The 26,121-nt window shown below is 39.6% G+C and overlaps 1 protein-coding gene across 1 annotated transcript in view; it reads left to right on the top strand.

Moving 5' to 3' along the window:
- The window catches only part of LOC117352249 (hippocampus abundant transcript-like protein 1), a 102,445-nt gene that overhangs the window by 27,421 nt on the left and 48,903 nt on the right, over positions 1 to 26,121 (top strand). Inside the window, exons 4-8 of the mRNA XM_033928591.1 lie at positions 5,177 to 5,304; positions 12,034 to 12,148; positions 14,686 to 14,904; positions 17,999 to 18,112; positions 25,788 to 25,859. Coding sequence (XP_033784482.1) covers positions 5,177 to 5,304; positions 12,034 to 12,148; positions 14,686 to 14,904; positions 17,999 to 18,112; positions 25,788 to 25,859 — 648 coding nt within the window. The remainder of the gene's footprint in view (positions 1 to 5,176; positions 5,305 to 12,033; positions 12,149 to 14,685; positions 14,905 to 17,998; positions 18,113 to 25,787; positions 25,860 to 26,121) is intronic.

The following is a 26,121-nucleotide window of genomic DNA, read 5'->3' as shown; positions in this document are numbered from 1 at the left end:
CTCAAACTTAATGTGAGCTGTAGGTTGCTGGAATTTAAAATAAATAGCTATTTGAAAGTTGGCATCGGAAACAAGCCTTCAGATAAAATATAGGGTCTATTAAAAACTGGAAAGGATAGGGGGGGAAGAGCCAGCTTAAAGGGGATGGGGAGGAGACAGGATGATGTAGACTAAACAGGTTTCTGCTACTTTATTTGGGGATGGTCACATGTGGCCCCTACAGTGGTCTCTGCTTTCCATTTGGCGTTTCTGTTCTCCAAGAGTACATCTGATTGCCCTTTCCAAAAACAGTCAAGAAGTTGCTATCTTTGTGATGAAATCCCCACCACCATCTGAAAAGAAGGACCTCAAGTTACCTCTTTGGATTGTAGTGACTACAAATGATAGTTTGGGTTGAGAAGTTCTCTACCAAGATCAGATGATGCAGTTTCTTTTGTTCTCATGGTTCATCAACAAACTGGAGGCCAGGACTCTGTGTCTAGCACTGTTTAAGTTAACACACTCAACTAATGAATAAGATCTGAAAATGATACAACAGTCACTTAAGTCAACAAGCAGAGGATATCTAGAGTGAAGCAGTAGTGTATCATGTTTCAAGTTTTATTAAAATTTGATATACCGCCAAATCAGAATACAAGGCGGTTTACAAAAATAAAATAGGGTAATAAATACTAATACATAATCAAAAAGACAAAAGATGAGTAACAATAGACTAATAAATCAAGCAGGAATGAAACGGTCAGAATATTAATGCTAGTGGGTGGAGTTCCATCTTTTGACAGTATTGGTAGTAAATATACAAGTGGATTTCCTCAGCCATAATATGTAAGATTAGGCAAATGGGAATTGAATACTTGGGCATTCCAGGTGGTGGTGATGATGGTATGTTAATCAGGTTTTCTAGTCCGCCTTTACCTATTCAGTTCAAGGTCGGATTACATAACAAAAGGTTGAGTGGGTTACCCAGGAAGTTAAAATGGACAGTTTGACCCAGCCATTCAGTAGAGTTGCTGATACAGGTAGATCAGTACAACTATTAATACAGTTAGGTCATAGTTAAAAATACATAATTACAGGTACAAATAGTGGACCAACTTGGTGGCAACATGGCAAAACACTAAGAGAGTCTGCTTTTATAATTCTCAGGAGGGTGTTGGGTACCATTGGCATCAACACTTAAGAAAAATAGGACTATGATTACTACAGCTGTTTGAGATGACATGCTATACAATCCTTTAATTTTAGTCTTTTATTAAAACATTGGCATATAGCCAGTTCCTGAGTTTCGCCTGACTTAAGTACAACTTGTACTTAATGCAATTGCAGCTTCATTTGTTTCATTGAGCAGTATTTCCAATGGCATAGACTCCTACACTTCTCCTGTAGCAGATTCAAGAATGATGCATGGCCACATTAAGAACAGAGTGTAGTTGTTCATGCTGTACCTTAGAGGGAACACTGATTAGGAACAGTTAGCCCTTTTGTCAGCTGGGAGCAGAGGTAAGCAACAAGAATCTTAAAATCTACAAGTTCTGAGTTACATATAAATCCAACTTAAGAACAGCTTTAAAAACGTAACTTTTTCTTAACCTGGGGACTGCCTGTACAAGTATACATTAGTAGACTCTGTTAACCGGAGCTCAAGCAACTAGAACTCTCAATCAGCAAAAAAAAAAAAAAATCAAAGAAATACTGTAATACTTTAAATAAAAATGAAAATAAAATCAATTTCTGGCAGAAATTTAAGTGTAAACTTGGCCCGCCACACCTGAGTACATCCACGTTTTGCCTACCACATGTCTGGTAGTTTGTCTGGAACAGTTTATGGTATGGCATAGTATGGGGTATAGTATTAGACCAGGGGTGGGCAACTCCGGTCCTCGAGGGCCGGAATCTAGTCGAGTTTTCAGGATTTCCCCAATGAATATGCATTGAAAGCAGTGCATGCAAATAGCTCTCATGCATATTCATTGGGGAAATCCTGAAAACCTGACTGGATTCCGGCCTTTGAGTACCAGAGTTGCCCACCCCTGAGTTAGACCTATTTTTAATAGTAACTCTCAAGCAAACAGAAACTACATTTATCCGGCATCTATCAATCCCCATGGGTGCCAGTTAACTGAGAGTCTACTGTTCGTTTTTTGCCAATGCTCTCTGACAACATAATTGAAGTTTGTTCATTTAATATATTTGGATGGTAGAAGTTTTGAAGAACTGTTTGAAGACTCTTGTATTTTGGCTGTTTGATTGCTTCTGGAGTTGTGGGACTAATGATAGTTTGTGGTTTTTTTCCCCTGATGTTTTAAGTATAAACTTAATGTTTTTTATTGAGGTTTCTCCACAATTCATATATATAAATTGTGGAGAAAAAAAAGCTATATATATATATATATATATAATTTGGACTGCATGCCAAATTTATATCTGTCTATGCTGGAGGAGGATTTTGATATCGTTAGTTTGGTATTTTCATCTTCTCTGTCTTATGGATACTCAATCATAGTTGATTTCACAAAGTGAGCCTTGAAGATAGACCTAAAGTAACTAGATTGTCACTCCAGCTTAGTGACCACACACTCACACACACACTCACTCTCACACACACTTGCACTTTAAAGTTCTAGCCCAGGGGTGCCCACACTTTTTAGCGCAGGAAGCTGCGCTGAATGCCCTGCTCTTGATGCTCATAGGTTCCCTGTGCTAAAATCCGCTACTGCGGTTTAGTAAAAGAGTGTCATAGTGCAATATATAGGCAGCAGATATAAATTCTCAAAATGGGCACATTTTGATCACTAAATTTAAAATAAAATCATTTCTCCTACCTTTGTTTGGTGATTTCATGAGTCTCTGGTTGCACTTTCTTTTTCTGACTGTGCATGCAATACTGACATTTTAGACTGGATTTTGGCAGTAAAGGTGCAGCTGAAGGAAAATAGTTTTGCATGGAAGATGATCCAAAGGAAAAGTAAAGATTCACTTTTCAAAGGCATCCACTCTTCTTAAAGCTACTTCACCCATCTTGGCAGGTTTCTCACTTTGGGCAGAGACAAATATATTGACTAATAGAAAGCAAGCATAGGTAGATTATTTACTAACTAGTCCAACAGAAGCACTTATTCTGGTAGATTGCCTTGGCTGTTCACAACCCAGCAGTGAGAAACGGTGGGGTGTCCTCTGTAGGAGCAGCAAAATATTAGGCCCTAGTCTGATGCTTCCTAGATCAGAGCCTGAAAGGACACATTGGTTTTGCAGGGCTTCTCTAACCTGTCTTAGAGACTCCCAAGCACTCTGGTTTTCTGAATATGCAGAACATATATTGGCATACACCAGTAGATGCTAAATAGTCAGCTGCACTCTGAAAATGCCAAATTGTCCCTTTCTTCCGGACTGGATGCCTCCGGCTGCTCCTGCAACCCTTGCACAGGCAAACAGAACACCGCACCTCGGGCTGGCTACTTGCATTTGCTTCCTTCTCTACGTGCTGCTCTGACCTTCATCTCTTCCACTGCCAGGTGTGGGGCTGGGGCACTCTTCCTCCCGCAAAACCTTTCTTAGCCCAGCTCCTCAACGGAGCCTTAGAGTCGGCAGTTGGCTGCTCGAGACATGTGGTAGGCTGGGCTCCGGGTGGGGCCTCTTTTCCGTGGTCCGTCGCGAACGGCTCCACAAGTACCTGGGAGAGGTGGGGGTGGAGGCTGGCTTGCCTGGCACTTCCATAGTTGCTGCTGGTCTGTTGTGGCATCGGGGAACAGAGAGAATGCAAAGGCAACGCGAGTCAAATCGCGGAGCCTGGGATGGGCTCTGCAATCGACTGGTCGATCGCGATCGACTTTTTGGGCACCCCTGTTCTAGCCTATATTAAGTCGGGGGGCAAACTTTTAATTAAGATACTTAGGGCTAGATTCTCTAACCTCCGATTCTGTGTCCAATCCATTCCCGATTGCATGCAGACCGACAAATTCACAAAAGGCCTGTATGCAAATGGGGGTGATCGTTAACACGCCCCCCTACCCATGGCCTGGATCAATAGAGAGTGATCCTGGAGCATGCGCAACCCTGACAGTAGTGACAGGAGAAGCAGCCTCCTGTCACTGCTGTCAGGGCTTCTGCCGGCTTTTTTTATTTTTTATTGTAATCAGACAGATAGTTTGCATGTATTACACACGCAAAATAACTGCTCGGTTAAAAAAATAAAAAAGCCCCTCTCCTGAAGTGCCTCCTCCCTCCCAATCCCCTAAAAAAATTCCCCCTCCCCTCCACCGATGCTCCACAAAAGGCAGGATGGATGCCAGCTCCCTCCTGCCATGCAAATGACTGCAACCAGCCCTCCGCGCCACCCCCACCCAACCGGACTGGCCCACCCCTGGTCGGGTCTGGCCCAACCCAGCCGACACCTCCCCTGTACCTAAAAGTTTGGAGAAGGAGGGGTACCGAGTCCCTCCTCCTTATGCCTCCCTCCAGCGCTGTCTTCCAGAGCAGGAGAAACTGCAAAGTCCTCCTGCTCCTAGATGATGCACCGCAAATGTGGGCCTTAGGCCCTGTCCCGGTGCATCATGTGATGTACGGGGAGGAGCCAAAGGCCCTGATTGGCTCAGGCACCTCAGACTCCTCCTCCCTTGGGAGGGGCCTGTGGCGCTTGAGCCAATCAAGGACTTCCTTAGGCTCAGCCCTAAGGAAGTCCCTGATTGGCTCAGGTGCCACAGGCCCCTCCCAAGAGAGGAGGAGGAGTCTGAGGCTCCTGAGCCTGTGTCCTGTGGGTTGGCGTGTGCTGTTGTGCGCTGCAGGTAAAGGTTTGAGGGTGGGCCGCAGGGGGAGAGAAGCCAGTTCCCGGCATGGGGGGGGGGGTGTCTTTTTGGGATGTGGAACGAATCATCCAAGTTTCCCTTAACTGGGGAAACTCGCTTTGATATACGAGCGCTTTGGTTAACGAGCATGCTTGTGGAACAAATTATGCTTGCAAATCAAGGTATCACTGTAATTGCAAATCTAGCAGGCAGTTACTTATTGTTCTAAATGCCTATATTGTCATTTATATAGTTAGAAAAAACTTTACTTCAAGTGCATTTAGGGCTTTGAGTCTTTGGCAGTGCAATATTTGGTAAAACATGTACAAATTTTATTTCAAGTGATTTCCATGAATATTTCAATTTATCAAGCTACATTTTTCTTTCCCCTCTAGGGCTTTCTGTCATTTATGAGTGCTCCACTGATAGGTGCTCTGTCTGATGTGTGGGGTAGAAAATCTTTTCTTCTAGTAACAGTTTTCTTCACTTGTTTTCCAATTCCACTGATGAAGATAAGTCCATGGTAAGCGGTGATGAGAATATTTTTGGCTGAAATGTTTCTATGTTGATGTAAGATAAAAGAAGATAAAAGGCATTGTTAAGACTGAGATGCTTTTAAATATTCATCACACATGGGCATTTGGTTTTTAGTGCATTTTTAAAGAAATTATCTAAGGTTGTGTTTTCCTCCTTCATAAACTTGCAATTTGAAGGAAAGTAATAATAATAATAACTTTATTCTTTTATACTACCATAACCAAAAGGTCTAGGCGGTTTACACTAAAATGAGCTGGACAATCAACGAAATGCAATAATACAGTAAAAAATACAAATATTTGTAAAATAGAATTTCAATAATAAAACTCTCATTAAATAATAAACTTATAGAACAAAGTGGTCTTATTTAATTTCCAAAAAACAGCAATAGGATAACATATCTTGCTGAATACATTTACCTAACCAAGATTGTTGCCTATCAGCTTGAAATGCTAGGGTCCTATCTAAGAAGGTCTTATATCTACACTCATTAATTTTTGGATAAGCAAATAAGTAGAAATTTCTAGTTTCTCTTGATGGTCTATGCCACAGGTGTCAAAGTCGGTCCTCGAGGGCCGGAATCCAGTCGGGTTTTCAGGATTTCCCCAATGAATATGCATGAGATCTATGTGCATGCACTGCTTTCAATGCATATTCATTGGGGAAATCCTGAAAACCCGACTGGCTTACGGCCCTCAAGGAGGGACTTTGACACCCCTGGTCTATGCAATACAAAATGAGGAAAAAGGTAAGCTGGAGACAATCCCGATATCAGCTTAAAGCAGATACAGGAAAATTTGAATAATACTCTTGCCTCCAAAGGCAGCCAATGAAGTAAACAATAGGCGAAAAGAAATAAAAACACTACTGTTCAAAAAATATCTCCCATCAATCTAAACTGCCATCTAATGAGTTCCCAATCAATTCCTTTGGGAATAGAATCTCTTTATCCAACCCAAACTAAACACTCCTACTGTCCATATCATCAACATTAATTAACCAACATCATGCAATCATCAAAACAATAAATACACCTCCGCTTATAGGCATATGATGCTACTCTCCACCCGAAGAAACTTGATTCAGCTCATGTAACATCTTTTGTAATCTAGAATATATTGTAATTCTTTATTCTCCACCAGTTGTAAATTGACTCAGTTGCTATGTAACATCTTCTGTGATATTGAATGTATTGTAATTCTTCACTATTACCTGTAATTAACTCTTCTCCTGTAATGTAATTCTACTGGAAATGCCCAGATATCTTCTTTATTGTAATCCGTTGCTATGTTACATCTTCTGTGATATTGAATGTATTGTAACTCTTCACTGTTACTTGTAATCTACTCTTCTCCTGTAATGTAATTCTACTGGAAATGCCCAGATATCATCTTTATTGTAATCCGCCTAGAACCGCAAGGCACAGGCGGAATAGAAATCCCTAATGTAATGTAATGTAATATGGATTAATATGGTCGTTCTTTTTTAAACCAAAAATCAATCGAACAGCTGTATTCTGAATTATCCTTAATTTTCTTAGAATTTTTTTGGGTGCTCTTAAATAGATGATAGTAGTCTAAAATAGATAAACCTAATGCCTGCACCAATAGTCTGAACGACAAAGGATCAAAATATTTTTTTATGGTTTTAATTTCCACAGTGTGTAAAAGTATTTTTGTACCACTAAGTCTAAGTTCGTGTCCCTGGAGGGTGTTTTCCCCTGTTATAGAGGAAAACACCCTCCAGGGATTCAAGACAAGGCTAGTCAAGTTTCTGCTGAACCGGAATGTGTGCAGGTGAGACTGGTCTTGGTTAGGGCACTGGTCTTTGACTTGGGGGCCGCCGCGTGAGCGGACTGTTGGGCACGATGGACCACTGGCCTGACCCAGCAGTGGCAAAATGTTCTGCTAGTGTTAAATGTCGGTCTAGTGTGACTCCCAGAATTTTGATAGATTTAATAATCGGGTAGTCATGACCATTAAGATGAAGTAATGAGTTTATGTTGTTGGGATTAGCCAAGAAAAGTTTGGTCTTTTCCATATTGAGTTTGTTTGAAATTAATTGTCCACTGTTCTTCCTATGATCCACAGTATTACCTTAGAACTTACTTAGGAATATTCTGGCTTGTTCCATAATTGATAGACCACTATAGCAAATATATTTCATCTGGTTGCCTATACTTGCATGTAATGGTAATGGAATCACCTTAAGGTTTTGCTTGGATGAGTGAAGTGATCCTGTAAGGGGTATGTGGGATGAGCAGGTTTGAAAGGAAGGCTGGCAATCTTGAATAATAACATCTATGGCTTATAAGTAACTTGGATGCAATTCTAAATGAAACTGATAGCCACTGTGCTTTTCTTAAAAGGGGTGTTACATGATCAAGTGTTTGGCCCCTGTTAATTTAAATTCTGACTTGGTTCCATAAAATCATTTGGCACTGAAGCTTCAGAAGCTGGAGTAGTACGTAAGAGTCTTTATAGAAGTTGGACTGACCTATAGAGCAGTGGTTCCCAACCCTGTCCTGGAGGAACACCAGGCCAATCGGGTTTTCAGGCTAGCCCTAATGAATATGCATGAGAGAGATTTGCATATGATGGAAGTGATAGGCATGCAAATTTGCTTCATGCATATTCATTAGGGCTAGCCTGAAAACCTGATTGGCCTGGTGTTCCTCCAGGACAGGGTTGGGAATCACTGCTATAGAGTATCACAAACTCTGCCTTTATAAGAAAAGAAACATATTGATTTGGATGGTCATTAAAGATAGTTTTGTTGAGGCCACCAGATGAAAGGCATAGTTGATTGACATCATGAGTTGTTGAGAGAAGTAATCCCTATAGATACTTTTCCTTTTGTAATTAAAAAAATGTAATTTAAGAAGCTATACTTTATTACTTGAGGGGTGGTTTTTTTTTTGCCAAGACTTTCTACTTTAACTTCACTACTTCTGAAGCCAATATTTTCACTTTTTACATAAGTAGTTTTAAAATGTAACAACTCCATTCCTGGTCTAGAACAGCCAAACTGGTCAGACCAATAATCCATCTAGCCTGGTATCCTGTTTTCATATTGGCCAATGCAGGTCACAAGTACCTGGCAGAAACTCAAATAGTAGCAACAGTGCATGCTACTGATCCCAGAACAAGCAGTGGTTTCCAAGTTTATTCTATATTTGATATACCGACCATCAGCGAGCATCTGGTCGGTTTACAATACTAAAATTGTACCTTAATTTTAAAAGAAAGGGGAACTTTTCTTTTCTTTTTTTTTTTAATATCTTTATTCATTTTTAAATCAAATAGCCAATGCACAAAAATATATCATAAATAATTCCAATATAGCACTGTAATCTCTAACACATAAAATCTAATAGTATAAAAATCCCCACCCATCCATCAATTTCCCAACAAGCATACTATATTATGCAAATTCCCAACAAGCATTAGATCTCTAGACGATATTATCTCAGAAGGTAAACTGCTGGATTTTTCACAATTGCAACATAGATTTGGTCTTAATAAAACACAAAGTTTTAAATGGTTGCAATTGAAGCAGGCCATTCAGGTTGGGTTCCCTGAATGGAAAACATTGAACAATCAATATAGTTTAAAGTTCTTATGCTTTAAAGCAGACTTCCTAGGACATCAAGCCGCATTGTGGTATAAATTAATATCTGGATATTTGAATAAAAAACCAAAAAATGGACTAAGAGACATTTGGAGCATTGAGATTGGACATCAGATTAATGCATCTCAATGGCCACTAATTTGGTCTTGGAGAATGGGATGTACAGTGTCAGCATCTATGAGACAAACTTGGTTTTTTTTATTACATAGAGCTTTTTGGACCCCTACACGTTTGCAAAAATTAGACAGTTCTAAATCCAATAAATGCTGGCACTGTAATCTAAAACCAGGGACATTAGATCATTTATTATATCATTGTCCCTATATAAAAAATTTTTGGAATTCAATTTGGCCACAAATTAATAAATTGATGGAAAATTATATTGCAATATCATATGATACAATTTTATTTGGAACAATGATGAGAAAAAAAAGTCAAATTTCACCAGAAAATAACAAGCTTTTATTAATTATGACAGGGGTTGCCATTCAACATATAACTAACAACTGGAAGAATTACAAAAACCTAAATTATACATTTTGGTGGAATACAACATGTCACATATTTAAAATGGAAAGAACAATAGCAATACAAAGGGGGACATATACTAAATTCACAAAAATATGGGGGCCATTGGCAAAATACTGTAATGAATAAATAATAGAATATTTCTTCTTCTTTTCTTCTTTTAAGGATTTTTTTTTTATGACACACATAAAGGGGGGGTAAGGAAAATAATTTATACATAATATATTATAATATATTATATAAAATGTAATATATGAATGAAAACTAATAGAAGGGTGGGGGGAGGGAAAAGAGATAAAATTGATGTAGAACATATTGTATTAGATATTTAAAATGTTATTGAATATCCATCAATTGTATTCTAATATGTTGTATAATTTTGATAAAATTCTGAAATATTATATTTAAGTAATAAAAGGGTGGGGGGAGGGTGAGGGGGAAAATCAAATTTAGATATATAATGTACTAGATATAAAAGTGATACTATGCAATTATCAATTGTATTTTAAATATTATGTACACTTTATGTAAAATTTGAAAATAAAAAATAATGGAAAAAAAAAAAAAAAGGACCGTGTTGGATCCAGGGTCCATAGCTTTTCAGCGTACTGTGTCCTAGAGGTTTTTATGTGGTTTGCCAAGTTTTAATATTATTTTAATATTAATAAAGTCCATCTCAGGAAAAAAAAAAAAAAAAAAAAAATTTCCCAACAAGCATACTATATTATGCAATTTATCATAACATAACTTTTAATTTCACTCCAAATCCACCCACCCCACTTGAGTGTGCTAAATAATCTAAAAAAGAGTAAGAAAAGGAAAAGAAAAGAGTTTATGTCTATTCATCACAATACTTTTCCATAAACATTTCATAAATATGACACAGACTGGACTTTTTCTCCAGAAATTTGTCCAAACCTTTTTAAAATCCAGCTATACTAGCTGCTGTTATAGCATCCTCTGGCAATGAGTTTCGGAGATTAATTATTATTTCAGTGAAAATATATTTTCTCGTATTTGTTTTAAAGGCACTGAATTTCCTTGTAACTTTATCACATGTCACCTAGTTGTAATTTTTGATGGAATAAATCAATCCACTTTCACCTACTCTGCATTGTGTGAACTCTGTAGCTTCTTGCATTATTCATACTTCAGTTGTCTTTTTGCTATTTTCATTCTGTGTAGTGAGCCTGTTTTTAGTTATTTATTGGAGAAAGTATAACACCAATGAATACCAGGAATGATCACTGGCCAACACTCATTTTGGTGCCTTAAAAGTTAGACCTGTTAAAAACATAAGAACATTGGTCTTACTGGGTCAGACCAATGGTCCATCAAGCCTAGTAGCCTGTTCTCACAGTGGCCAATCCAGGTCACTTGTACCTGGCCAAAATCCAAGGAGTAGCAATATTCTATGCTACCGATTCAGGGCAAGCAGTGGCTTCCCCCGTGTTTTTCTCAGTAACACACTATGGACTTTTCCTTCAGGAACTTGTCCAAACCTTTCATAAAACCATCTATGATATCCGCTCTTAACACAACCTCTGGCAGTGCATTCCAGAGCTTAACTATATGAGTGAAAAAAAATTTCCCTCTATTGGTTTTAAAAATATTTCCCTGTAACTTCAACGAGTGTCCCATAGTCTTTGTAATTTTTGACGGAGTGAAAAATCGATCTACTGTTTGAGTATATTTGACCTGCTGATTAAAAAAAATGGTTAACCAATTTTTTCCTATCAGCTCTAGTTTTTGAGTTACAGTTTTCCTACTTGCTTTCAATGTGTGCTCTCCACTAATATAGCAAAATATGTCCATCTTGAAGTGGCCATATCCTTTATGGTGTTCGATTTGCAAAAATGAAATGCTATATGATCGTAACTATTATACAGTTAAGTTATTTACCTCTTACAATCCAATGTGTTGGATGTAAAACTACAATTGAAATATGTAAACACTAACTTTATCTGTTGACTTGTATGCAAAAACTCAAACCAGGTAACAGAAGACAAAGTTGTAAAACCGTTAGAATTTAAATCTATGTGCAACTGTTTTAAACAGATCAGGTTGAGAAATCTTTGAAATACAGATTTATGTAGTCTAAGGAAACCATGTTTTCCATTTAAATTTGAGCTTAACATTTTAATGCCAGTGTATAGGAAATGAAGTAGATGAATAGTTGTAAAACAAAGGTCATTATACACAAAAAGTGAGTAATTTAAATACATAAATTTCCCATTTGAAAAAGAAAACTTGTTATGACATCCCAATTCTGCAGAAGAGATCTTTTAAATAGCGGTAACAAAATTTAATAAATTCAACCACATCTGAGAAACTAGAGCTGATGTGGTCTATCCAATGCAGTTTTCTGAATCAGCGTCCCAAATAACTCCAGAAACAGGTAAAAAAAACCAGGGCACCAAGAAATTTTTTTTTGTTGGCCTGCATTATGTTTTGACTGCATTGTAATACTAATTGGCTATACTTAAGTGAAAATTTGCTGCTAAAAATGTTATTTCTAAAGTAATAACCCTTGTAATTTCCTCATTCAATTTTATAGGTGGTATTTTGCTATGATATCAGTCTCTGGGATTTTTTCCGTTACCTTCTCTGTAATATTTGCTTATGTGGCTGATATAACACAAGAGCATGAAAGAAGTACTGCTTATGGACTGGTAAGTTCTTTGTAAAACAGAAGTAGAACTTGTATGGCATCTGCATTTGTTGTACAGATCTATGGTAGCTGTATTGGTCCTACAGAGAATCAGATTGTGTTTTGAATATTTTGAAATTGAGAAACTGGATTATTCTTATATTGGTTTATGGTGTTGCACATAAGACCACATGAATCCCTTCATTATATGTGAATGAAAATCTTGAACCATATGTTTGTGTATTCTTATTTCACCCAAGAGGTTGTGAGATCAAATCCCAGTGCTGCTCCTTGTGACCCTGGGCAAGTCACTTAATCCTCCAGTGCCCACTGCTTTGAATGTAAGCTTTGACATCCCTTCCCTTTCTCTTTAAAAAAAAAATAGTTGGCTCTGCGTTTCTGTGTTTGACAGAGGAGATACTCTGGCAGAGAATAGAAGGTAAGATTTGTACATGTTTGTTTTAATAGACTCTCTAACAAACAAACAAACAAACAAAAAAAAACATTAAAAAAACAACAAATCTGTCCTAAACTTTCTCCATTTTCAAGGTCAATGTTTTCAGACATTGAACTAATTTCTCTTTCTCGCTAGTTTGAGTTTAATAATTATGTTTCTTAACATCAAGCTATACTGTTATGCACTAGTGAGTATCATCCCCTCCCACCAACAGATGGAAGTAGACAAAACCTGAATTCTACATGAGTTTACTGGGATTAGCTGGTGGTGCTTCCTGGAAAGATTCAGTATGTTCTCCATACCAAGTGGGTGGAGCAACAGATATATTTTAGCCTTTTTCATCAGAACTTCTGGTATTCAGACTGCTATCTGTGGTGGATTCTGGTATTCAGGCTGCTATTTATGGTGGCTCATGCCATGTTTGTCTGGCTGCAGCAGCTTCTAAGGCAAATGTCCACTTTGGTGGGTTGATGCTGGCTATGGCTCCCTCATTGGGTGATAGGTGTCAAGAGTATTCAGTCAGTTGCCATTTCAATGATGCTTACTTTTTGGAGAGGACCTGGAGAAATTGAGGAGGGATATTTTTTTTTTTTTTTTTTTGGGGGGGGGGGGCAAATGGAATCCCCTACAGTTTTTAATTCTTCAAGAGAACTGTGCAGAAGTGCTTCTGATCTGCTCTGCTTATTTTATTTTTTTTGCTTAAGTTCACCCTTTTTCGGTGGCTTTAGTTCCTTGAGATCCCTCTTTGAAGGGATCTCTGCCTGGAAAAGGAAGAAGTTTCTATTGAATTGTACTGAAGTTTTATAGGGCAAACTTCAGGTGGACATGTAGAGCCAGCCTGCTGTGTACCACCTCTTGTCTGGGATCCGTTTCCCTGGGAGCAAGCTTGCCTCCTGACCTTGTCAGGCTAAAGCACAGGCTGTATGCGCCCTGAGTTAGAGTCCTCTGGGTATCAGAGTGTAGGCTGTTTTCCTACCCCCAGTCGTGTAGCGAGGGGATGGAGGTTTGTCGGGTTCGTCCAACTGGTAGCGCAAATTTAGTAGCGGCCATCTTGGCTTTTGTTGATCTATTTCTACCTTATAACCCCCTCAATTTTGTAAAAAATCATTAAGATTAGACTTTTCATCTTCTAATCTGGTGATTTAATGTTTGGATTGTGCCAGATTTCTGGTGGAGGAGCATCCGTGGCATGTAAGGGGAGGGTGAAGTATCTTCAGGCTTTGCCTCCTCTGGGTTCATAAGGGCTGAGGAGCTGATGTGGATCCATGAATTGGGAAAAATTCCTTTCCAGTGCCAGTTTTTGGCGATGGCACAAAATGCAAGCATGCCAAGTCTGGGACTCCTTGCAAGCCTTGTTTGAGTGTCGTTGGGACCCAGTCTTGGCCCAGATGTGTGGCTTTTCCCTGGAATTCATCCAGCTCATGTGGAGAGCATATCTCAGACCTGGCTCACGCGGCGCAACCTGTGGGTGCACTGTTAGCTTTCAGGCCAATGCCCTGTGGATTTTTATGGCCTTGGTGGGCATGCTGATACCTTGTACACTGTTTCCACCCTGGATGACACCGATTCCCTTTGGGGAACAGTTCAGCAAAATGCCTTGGGGAGCCCTGAGTCTGGTGATGACCACTCTATACACCGCCTATTTTAAGTTGGTCTCTGTCCACCAGGGGCAGTACCTGAGCTCATTTGAAGCTTCTGTTGGCTGTTAGTTGTTCATTGATTGATAAAATATTATTATGTTCGAGCAGAACAGCTTATTGGTTTGCAAAGTTTTCCATTTCCCCTTTACATAATTTCAATGGATCTCTTGCATGCTTAGATACTAATTGCAGGTGGCAGTAGAGCTCCCAGTGAAGTAAGAGGGTTACAGAAAAAATCCGGAGTGGATTGCTTCTGCATATGGCTCATGGCCTTGCGGAGATAACCCACTTGTCCAGAATGCCACACCTATCTACTGGAAAATATATTATCAAGGTAAAAACATAATCTCTTTATATTTGGATACTAAGATTCTTGTGTTCTATATAGGATTGCTTGTTTCTTAACCTTTAATGCCTTTCTTATTTGAGTCTAATTCAGTTAACATTTGTGTTTTATTTAAGGTGTCTGCCACATTTGCTGCAAGTTTAGTAACTAGTCCTGCCATTGGAGCTTACTTGTCTGTTACCTATAATGACAACCTGGTTGTACTTGTGGCCACAGTTGTTGCTATCTTGGACATCTGCTTCATTTTACTAGTTGTTCCTGAATCACTCCCTGAGAAAGTGAGACCTGCTTCGTGGGGAGCACCAATCTCTTGGGAGCAAGCAGACCCTTTTGCAGTAAGCCATAACATTGTTAATCTTACTCTTGCTACATCTGCAAAATTATTTTTACATGGTATTCATGCTTTCTTTTTTCTTTTAATTATTCATTAATTTTTTTTATTGAAAATATAGCAAGTGGCCAAGGATGTGTACAAGAATAAAAACACTCAGCAACTTCAACATCTGGTACTGCCAGGTACTAAAACCCAACAGAGATCAAAGACCCACCCTATACAACAATGTTGCATATGACAAAATATATATATATAAACACTAAACCAGCACAACACAACAAGCCCACCCCAAATAATGCAGTTACATCTCAACCTCCCCCTCTCCCTCAACCTAAGCATTTACGTCTCAACTTCCCCCCTCCCATCCCACAGAGGAGACACAGATAAACCTCAAAAACTGCAGCTATACAATGTCTCAGTGTAAGATCTCCTTCCCCTCTATAAACCCCTCCCCCAACCTATCTCAATCACTTAAGCTTCAGTCCAGTTCAGGATCACTTGCCAGTCTCTTTGACACTCAAGAATGGTCTTGACATCTGGCCACTACCTGTTCCATATGTAAATCAGAGCTCACTTGAGTACTCCAATCCTCCAAAGTAGGAACATCATAGCACACTTCCATCTAGAGGCAATGAGACACCATGCAGCAGCAAGTCGTGTTCGTAGTAGGCGTCTCTGCCACCAATAAGGTTTAAGATTTCAGATCCAATAAGCAGTCTGAGTCAGTGCCACTATACAATTCAACCGCTTCTCCAAAAATGCTACCACCCTCTTCCAAAAAGGAACAGGACCGCTATATATGTAAAAATATGCCCACCTGTCACCTACACCTCCAGCACAGATCAGATAGTACCATCTGGACAACACCTTGTATGCATTTTCTTGAATCAACACACAGGAGGAGACTTTTTGTGTCACTTGGTACCCTCCCCAGTAAATCCCATTTGTTGCACTTTTCTTTTACGATTGTAGTTCTTCCCCTTTTTCCCATTGTCTGAAGTAGGTCTATACGTCTTATCAGTGCTTTATTATGACACTTAGATTTTATCTAGTATCCCCTATTTTAATATGTTTTTATGTAAATTTTATATTGTACACCGCTTAGAAACCTGATTAAGCGGTTTAAAAAATCTTTTAATAAACTTGAAACTTTATATGCATACAGGTAGTACCGCTGAGGTCTACAAGATTTAACCTGCAAGGCTCTTGTTCTATTACTTTTGGAGTTTAATGTAGAGCTGGTTTTTGCTTGTATAGAAAGATGATGGCAGATAAAGACCAAATGATCCATCCAGTCTGCCCTTTTGGTCCAGGCCTCTGTTTCTCTGTCTGTCTTCTGCTTACAAACCCCACTCCCCTCCCCATGTCCAGCATTTGTTCTCCTTTCTTCTAGGTCTTTCTCTGCCTCTCTCCTTCCTTCTGTCCTCCCTCCCTCCTTGGTCCAGAATCTTCCCACTTCTCTGCAGTCTTTCTCTCTCTTCCCTCTATGCCCCCCTCTTTTCTGCCTCCCTTTGTTTCAGGTTTCTCCCTCTATCTTCCTTCTGCTAACATTTTGAGTCTTCCTACCTTTGTTCCAGGTCTTTCTGTCTCTCTCATTCTCTTTGTCTTCCATCTCCCCAGGGCCTGACATCTCTCTCTTCTCGGTTCAGGGTGTTTCCCCTCTCTGCAGATTCTTTCTCTCCCTCTATACCCCTCTAGTCCAGCATCTGCTTTGTTTTCCCCCTCCCTTTTGGTTCAAGTCTGCTTTCCCACCCCTCCTCAAGGTCCTTTTCTGTCTATCTCTCCTCTCCCCCCCATGTCCAGATCCAGCGTCTCTGAAAAGTTTTTTTAAAGTTTTTTTTAAAAAGTTGCCAACTAATTCTTATGCCCTTTCCCCTGTAATATCAACAATAGCCCCCCCCCCAACCCAACTCGCTCACATCCTTCTTTTTGAAACTCTTCCCAAGCGCGGAAACATAATTAATCGTACCACAACACCACCCTATACTAAGCAACAGACGCTCCTCTGAGCTCTTAACTCCCATGCAAAACTAACAGACTCCCGCGCCATAGTGTCCAACTTCTTTTTGATTTGAGTGGCTTTCCGCCACGCATGCCTGACAAGTGCTTCTTGATTTGATTGGAGAGAAGCAGAAAGGAGACGTTACCGGAAATACGAAGGGCAGTTTGAGTTGGACGGAGAGATTCGTGAGCTCCTGTAATGAGAACCATTGTAGCCAGTACTGTCCCGTCAACTAGATTTTGAAGGGTAGTTGTGATGTCACTATTTTAACAAGTGCCTTTCCAGACTATCTGTCTGAAATTCACAGCCGGGCGCTTACTTATATTAGCCAGACAGAGCGCCCGGCTAAATGTCTCTAGGGAGAACACTGCTTTTTATACTTTTAATAAAATAAGTTCAGTATAAAAGTATTTGAGGCTTATGCAGATGGGATCAGATGGTTTGTGGGGATAGGAACCAAGCTTGTGGGGATGGGGACCGATTTCGGGGGGACAGAGACAAATTTTTTTCCCTGAATCATTCTCTAAATCCAAGTTCACAAAGATGAGATCAAACGGTAACAAAGTCTCAATTGCTTTGTTGCCGAAGTTAGGATAACTACTGCATAAAAACTAAAACTACTTGCCATTAATTTTCAAGGACCAATCATGTCAAAGAATGATGCTTGTTTGGGCGATTGTATCCTTACGCACATGGATGCTCATACTATTGACAGACTCTTGCGCACATGACATACATGTCGTCTGTTCTCGTGCATACTTATAAAGTTAATTTTTTTAAAATAAAGTAAAATTCTGGAATCTCTAATGGCACACCAGGAATCTCTTTAGGGTATGCAGTTTGAGAAACACTGAGCTAGATACTTGACTGGCTAGGTCCTGTGCAACGGCAATATGGAAAGGCACATGCCTGTACAGTGTAACATGCAAATGCTTGTGTTTCATAAGAGCTCTTCCTCATATTTTGTGTATTTAATTAATTACTCTTTTATTGTATGAATGCTATGATTAGTTATGAAAAAATGTATGAAAGCTATTGGTATGATTCTTATTTACTTATTTTGGGGTTTTTTCCCATCCATTTCTTTTGATAGTCTTTGAAAAAAGTTGGGAAAGATTCCACAGTCCTGTTAATCTGTATCACGGTGTTTCTCTCTTACCTGCCTGAGGCTGGCCAGTATTCTAGTTTTTTCCTGTATTTAGGACAGGTGAGTAGCTGATGAATTACTTATTTTTGCTTGTCAACCTAACATTTTTTCATGTATAGGTGGATTACAATAAATTTCATAATATGATTTAATGCATTTTTAAACCTATATGAAAGTACATAAGAACATAAGAAGTTGCCTCCACCGGGATCAGACCAGAGGTCCATCGCACCCAGCGGTCCGCACCCGCGGCGGCCCATCAGGTCCATGACCTGTCAAGTGTTCCCTGCCCTAAAAAAAACCTATCCTTACTTCTATCTGTATCCCTCAATCCCCTTTTCCTTCAAGAATTTATCCAAACCTTCTTTGAATCCCTGTAGTGTCTTCTGCCCCACCACTACCTCCGGGAGTGCGTTCCATGTGTCCACCACTCTCTGGGTGAAGAAGAACTTCCTGGCATTGGTTCTAAACCTATCCCCTTTCAGTTTCTCCGAGTGCCCCCTTGTACTTGTTGTTCCCCACAGTCTGAAGAATCTGTCCCTGTCTACCTTATCTATGCCTTTCAGGATCTTGAAAGTTTGTATCATGTCTCCTCTAAGTCTCCTCTTTTCCAGGGAGAACAGCCCCAGCTGTTCTAGCCTGTCGGCATATGAAAGGTTTTCCATACCTCTTACCATTTTCGTCGCTCTTCTCTGGACCCCCTCAAGCAATGCCATGTCCTTCTTGAGGTACGGCGACCAATACTGGACACAGTACTCCAAATGCGGGCGCACCATTGCACGGTACAGTGGCATGATGACTTCCTTTGTCCTGGTCGTGATACCCTTCTTGATGATACCCAGCATTCTGTTTGCTTTCTTTGAGGCTGTCGCGCATTGTGCTGATGCTTTCATTGTTGTATCCACCAGCACACCCAGGTCTCTTTCAAGGGTACTCACATCTAGCAATGTTCCCCCCATTGTATAGCTGAACATCGGGTTCTTTTTCCCAACATGCATGACCTTGCATTTCTCTATATTAAAACGCATCTGCCACTTTTTGGCCCACTCTTCCAGCTTCGTTAGGTCCCTTTGCAGGCTTTCACAGTCTTCCGTGGTTCTAACCCTGCTGCAGAGTTTGGTGTCATCTGCAAATTTGATAACCTCACATTTCATCCCTGTCTCCAGTAGAATAAAGTAACTAAACCAGCTCAAAGGCTTAATTGGCTTATTCATATGCTTTTAGAAAAAGTCAAGCTTGTACTTTCTTCCTAAACAACAAATATTTCTTTTTCATCTGTAATTTAGAGGAAGAGTTGTACAGTTAAGCCTGTAGAGTCAGTGTTAACTCATGGCAGCCCTGTGGATAGGTTTCCTGAACTATGTCTGGTCTTCAGTCAAGCAGCTAATCATTGATAGTGTGGTATCCATAGCTGTTGCTGTTGTATTGATCCATCATATTGTTGGTCTTTTCTTTTGAGTTGACCTTCAACTTTGCCAAGCATGATGTCTTTCCATAGTACATAATCATAATAACAAGAAGCTCAGTTTCAAGTAGAAGTATGTCTGACCTCTTCCAATGAGTATACAAGCAACAATAATTTAACCTAGTAGTTCAGTCTTCAAGTGGACCATAATTTTTTTGAGTTGCTAAATATGATGACTCTTTAAAATAACACTGGAAAACAATCATGAGAGCGTTAAAATGCATAATCTGATAGATCCTGGGAAAGCTACTTTTTGTCCCTGGTGTTTAGTAGTGTGAGATCTTGCTATTTTTTGATATTCTGCCAGGTTCTTTTGACCTGACTTGGCCACTGAGCTAGATGGACCTTTGGTCAGACCCAGTATGGTAATTATTTTCTAAAATCAATCTCCTGCTTAATAGGGAACCACTGAAGATCATCTCTATTATATTGAAGTCAGGACTTTGACTAGGTAAATCAAAATTTTAATTTTGTTTCTCTTCAGCCATTTAGATGTTGACTTGCTTTTGTATTTTGGATTAATATCTTGCTGCCTAACTCAGTTACCCTTCAGCTCATGGGAGATGACCAAACATTCTCTTTAAACTTCTGGTACAGTGCAGAATTTATGGTTCCTCCAATAAAAGCAAATTTTTTCCAGGTCCTGATGCAGCAAAAAATCCCCACATCACGCTACCACCATATTGGACCATGGAATGCTGTGTTTGTATTATGCCTGATATGGGACTTATGATATCTAAAGAGTTTCACTTTTGACTCATCTTTCCTTAGAACATTATCCCAAAAGACTTTGGAATCATGCAGATGTGTTTTTGTAAATGCAAGATAAGCACTGATATTACTCTTGGCTACTAGTAGTTTCCGCCATGCTACTCGCTGATGAATCCCATTTATGCCCAGTCTCGCTCACTATGGAATCATGAACACTGACCTTTGCTGAGGCTAGGGAAGCCAGAAGTTCTTTGGATGTTAATGGATATTTTGAGACTTTCTGGATGTTATCACTGCAGACTTGGAGTAAATTTGGCAAGCCGGTCACTCCTGGGAAGATTCACCACTGTTCGGGTTTTTTTTTTTTCCCCATTTGGAGATAATGGCTCTCACTGTTGTTTGGTGGAGTCACATAGCTTTAGAAATGACTTTGCAACTATTTCCAGACTGATATATTCCAGTGGTGAACGTCGTTCCTCTACATAAAAAGGGTTGCAAGGCTGAGGCTGCAAACTATAGACCGGTAAGCCTCACCTCAATAGTGTGTAAACTCATGGAAACACTAATTAAGTATAAATTAGATACGATCCTGAACGAGGGAAATCTCCGGGATCCCAGCCAACATGGATTCACCAAGGGTAGGTCATGCCAGTCAAATCTAATCAACTTCTTTGACTTGGTAACAAGAAGACTGGACTCGGGAGAGTCCTTGGACGTCGTGTACCTGGACTTCAGCAAAGCGTTCGACAGCGTCCCACACCGCAGGCTGCTGAACAAGATGAAATCGATGGGATTAGGAGAGACTCTAACTGCATGGGTTAAAGATTGGCTTAATGGCAGACTTCAGAGGGTGGTAGTTAACGGTACCCTCTCTAAAATGTCGGAGGTGACTAGCGGAGTGCCACAGGGTTCGGTCCTGGGCCCACTCCTCTTCAACATATTCATTGGGGATCTGACTCAAGGGCTTCAAGGCAAAGTAACCTTATTCGCTGATGACGCCAAACTATGCAATATAGTAAACGGCTATAATCTACAGGATGCTATGGAGCAAGACCTGCGTACTTTAGAAAGTTGGTCCTTGATATGGCAGCTGGGCTTTAACGCCAAGAAATGTAAGGTCATGCATCTCGGTAACGGAAATCCTTGCAGAACTTACACCCTGAATGGAGAAACTTTAACCAGGACTACGGCAGAACGAGACTTAGGAGTAATCATCAGTGCTGACATGAAAGCAGCCACTCAAGTGGAGAAGGCTTCATCTAAAGCACGGCAGATGATAGGTTGTATCAAGAGAAGCTTCGTCAACAGGAAACCTGAAGTCATGATGCCATTGTACAGAGCCATGGTGAGACCTCATCTGGAGTACTGTGTGCAATTCTGGGGGCCACATTACCGTAAGGATGTGCTCAGAATTGAGTCGGTTCAGCGGATGGCCACCAGGATGGTCTCGGGGCTAAAGGGTCTCCCGTACGAGGAAAGACTGAGGGAGACATGATTGAGACATTTAAGTACATCACGGGACGGGTCGAGGTGGAAGATGATATCTTTCTTCTCAGGGGACCCTCGACCACAAGAGGACATCCGCTCAAACTCAGGGGAGGGAAGTTTCGTGGAGACGCCAGGAAGTACTTCTTCACGGAGAGAGTGATCGAGCATTGGAACAAGCTTCCAGTGCAGGTGGTCGAGGCACGCAGCATCCCAGACTTCAAGAACAAATGGGATACCCATGTGGGATCCCTACGAGGTCATGCCAAGGGATAGGGTCACTAGGACTTAAATGAGCGGGTCAGTAGAGTGACAGTATAATTACAATTATACTTAAGGGGTCAGAAGACTTAAGAGGGTGGGTAAATAGTGTGGGCAGACTTGATGGGCTATATGGCCCTTATCTGCCGTCATCTTTCTATGTTTCTATGTGGATCAGCTTCCTGGTGAAGGTGATGGAGAAAAAAAAAATCTGACTTCAAGAATGCTTGAGAGAGGAAGGAATAGTAGATGGAATGGATAGGTAGACTAGATAGGCCATATGGTCTTTGTCTGTCTTCATTTTTCTGTTTCTACTAACTTTTTAATTACACAAGTCAAGGGTTTTAAGAATTACAGTATCAACTTAAAGAAATGTTGCAGTATCTTCGGTCCAAAGTCAAATAAGCACACAGCATAGCATAATTATATTGGACTGTGTCACTTAGCAACCAATATTTCTTCAAAAATGCTTAGGAGTATTTTTTTTTTTTTTGTGAGTTGTCTGGATTGTCACAGCACAACATCCAGCAGTAGTCGGCCATCATACTCTCATTCCAGAAACCTAGGTAGCGATGCTCCATTAACTGAATGTCCTGATGAACACGTTCTCCTTGCTCATCACTCACCAAACCAAGATTTTCTGGAAAAAAAGTCAAGATATGAGTTCAAAAAGTGTATTTTTAATGACATGTGACAGCCAAGTTTCTGATATGAGTCGAGGAGATTCTGAACTCCTTCCTTGTATGAAGGAGACTAACCACTTGAATGTCTCCCAAGCTTAAAGCTCAGCTGCTGAAAGTGATTGCTTAAAATCTTCATCCTGCATAATGGACTTGATTTGTGAGCCTATAAAATATCCCTTCCTTTATTTTTGTAGTGCTGATTTTTTGGAAATTTCTTAACAAGATATTGAAAACCTCGTGAGTTTGCTTTACCCATGGCCTTTACCAGATTCTTCATCAACCCCAGCTTGATATGAAAAAGTGGAAAAATATTTTATGAGGATCCACCAATAGCATAAATTTCACTCTGCTTGTCCCTGGGTTATAGGTATCCCTCAGCTACCAGACATGCTTGACATAATTTTCAACTATAGATCTGCTATCCCACAAGCACAGGAAACATTAGTATTTAGTGAATCCTCCTTGCATTCCCATTAGCATGCCAATGACCTTCAGATCACCACAGATGTTCCACTGGTGTGTTTTATAACCGATTGCTTCTAGTAAATTCTTCATATTCCCATAAGACTCCTTTAGATGTGCAGAATAGGCAATTAGTATACTTGGTTTGGAATTTCCGTTGTGCAGTAACGCTGCCTTCAAGCTTCTCTATGAAGAATCAATGAAGAGACACCATTCATCTGGAGAATGCACTTGTGACAAACTGTTGAAGAGCCCATTGATGTCATGACAAAAGCACGATGAGCCATTTATAGTGAAGAATGTTATGACTCCTTTTTCTATAATGAATTATATTAGCATCTTTTGCAAGCAAGTGCTTTTGCTTAAGCCTTAAAGCAAGAAGTTCTACTTTTTCTTTTGAAAGATTTAGATCATGAATAAGATCATTGAGCTCAGCTTGTGTAAATGTATCTGGTTCTGAATCTTCATGATTTACATAATCAGGATCAGATAATTCTGGATTGTGACCAGCTGCTGCATCATCACATTCCTCATGTTCCACAGAAGCAAGTCCATCTTGTGGAGGTACATGGACAGGCAGTGAGTCATCATGAGGAACAGGCCTAATAGCAGAATCCAGAGTAAGATATATAATTTGTGCTTAGTTTTAGCTTGAGAATCCACTTGTGTTCACAAGGCAAAAGTAGCAATCTTTAATATGGTCTTGTGGTTCCCTCCATATCATTGGAATTGCAAATGACATCGCTGCCTTTCATTGATTGAACCAGTCACAAAGTCCGTTGGAACAACTGGTACAGATGATATTTGGAGCCCTAGACTTATCCTGGTCACCCAGTGGACAGCCAAAGTACAATTTGTATACCTTCTTCAGATATATGGTAATTGGGCGACGTGCTTTTGTCATGAGTGAACCACAGATGTAACAGAAACTATCTGGATGATTAGTACAATGTTTTGGCATGATAAAGACAGATATTACCGTCTGTAGCATAAAAAAACAAAGACAACTGCCGTTAACCCTCCTTATACATTTATCCTATAAACGCATGATATAACGCCCAATTAACGTTTATAATTATATATAATGAGCCTCATTACAAAAATGTGACATGCTAGTGAAAAACTAAATACAGATTTCAAATCAGCATGAAAAATGCTACAAAACCCACCCAACATTAACTCTGATGAAAATGATGTGTTGATCTGTGTTTTAGGCATGTTAAATCCTTTGACATTCAGGGATGATTTTTCATGACTATTACTTACCGTCAGTTAATTTAATTGGAACTCCATCTTGGCACCTAATTTTCTGTGGACCATCCCTGCACTCCACAAGATGCTCATTTTTACCTTAGTATTGACAATTATTCCTATTTAAACAATATCATTAGGTGTACTGTATATACTTGAATATAAACCAATTCAAATATAAACCGAGGTGACTTTTTCCCCTTCAAAAAGTAGGAAAAAAAAAAAAATAAAAAAAATGTTGACTCTAATATAAGCCGAGATTTGAAATTTGGGTGATCCTGGTGTGAGAGTCTACAAAGACTATACATCCTTGCCATAGTATTTAACTTTAAATATTAGTATTAGCACAAAACCACACAACTTTTACAATAACAGCAGTATAAACAATCACTCCCACTATAATCCTCGTTCTGTTAGTCTCAGAAAAATCTTGCCTCTTTCTCTCATTTTCTGGTTAAAAAATTTTGCAAGTCGTGAAATAAATGGCCCCCAGATGACCCACATCCCCTTAGGCCAGAGGTGTCCAAAGTCCCTCCTCGAGGGCCGAATCCAGTCGGGTTTTTGGGATTTCCCCAATGAATATGCATTGAAAGCAGTACATGCACATAGATCTCATGCATATTCATTGGGGGAAATCCCGAAAACCCGACTGGATTCAGCCCTCGAGGAGGGACTTTGGACACCCCTGCCTTAGGCCCAGACACTAACACTTCCACCCATCTGGTGAACCTCCTCCATAATGGAACTAAGGGAGATATCCTCAGGCATTGTATCACTTTTTGTGAGGAGGGGGACTATTTTGGATCTCCTTCAATAATCTTTCAATAGCTATCAATAATAGCTACAAAGAAAAGGAATGCATAAGAAAATATCAGATAAGAAAGTATTCATGTATATATCAACATTGTTTAAATTCCCAATATTAGGAGGTCCAATATCATAGGAGAGTCAAGGAAACAGTAAATATAACAACAACAAAAAAAATGAAAAACAAGACCACAGACTAATTAAGGGGAGAAATGTAACTACCCAACCCCATTTGTGCCCCAAGGAAAGGTATCCCAGAGATTCTCCTAGTATTCAAAAAGGAAGATAAATGAGAAGGGTCCCAAAATACAGATTTAGAAGATGGAAATAATTATACATTTCCATGGCAATTTAAAATAGAAAGAAACTGCCAGAACAAAGCAACCCCCTGTGTTTTGTAGTAGCACCAACTGTTGTTCATAAGATACCATTTTAGGTTCAGGATTGTGGTATTATATGTTAATTTCCTGTGTAAAATGGTTTAATCATGCTATCAGGCTTTTGGCTAGCATTGTATAGCTGGTGATGGTGGAAAACCTTGATGTAACAGTTCTAGTTAATATTTTAAAACTATTTTTGTTACTAATGAGATTAAAAAATTTCCCTGCAGGTTATCGGTTTTAATTCTATCAGTATTGCAGCTTTCATAGCTGTGGTAGGAATTCTGTCCATAATAGCTCAGGTAAGTGCCAATTATATCATTTATAAAAACCATGGAATAGATAAGATCAAGTAAAATTGTGCTATACTGTATTTTGTTTTATCATACCTCTTTTCATTGATCTCTGAACATAAGAATTGCACATCTTTATCCATATGTTCATGACTTCAAAAATGTAGCAGACTGGTACAACAAAACTTCCTTTGGCTAAATCCATGTTGACTTTGTCCTATTAAACCATGTCTATCTGTGTTGAGTAATATTTGTTCTTTATAATAGTTTC

This window comes from Geotrypetes seraphini, chromosome 1 (genome assembly GCF_902459505.1).
Source record: "Geotrypetes seraphini chromosome 1, aGeoSer1.1, whole genome shotgun sequence".
NCBI lineage: Eukaryota > Metazoa > Chordata > Amphibia > Gymnophiona > Dermophiidae > Geotrypetes > Geotrypetes seraphini.
Note: the sequence above shows the minus strand (reverse complement) of the source record. Positions and strands in the feature narration are given on the sequence as shown.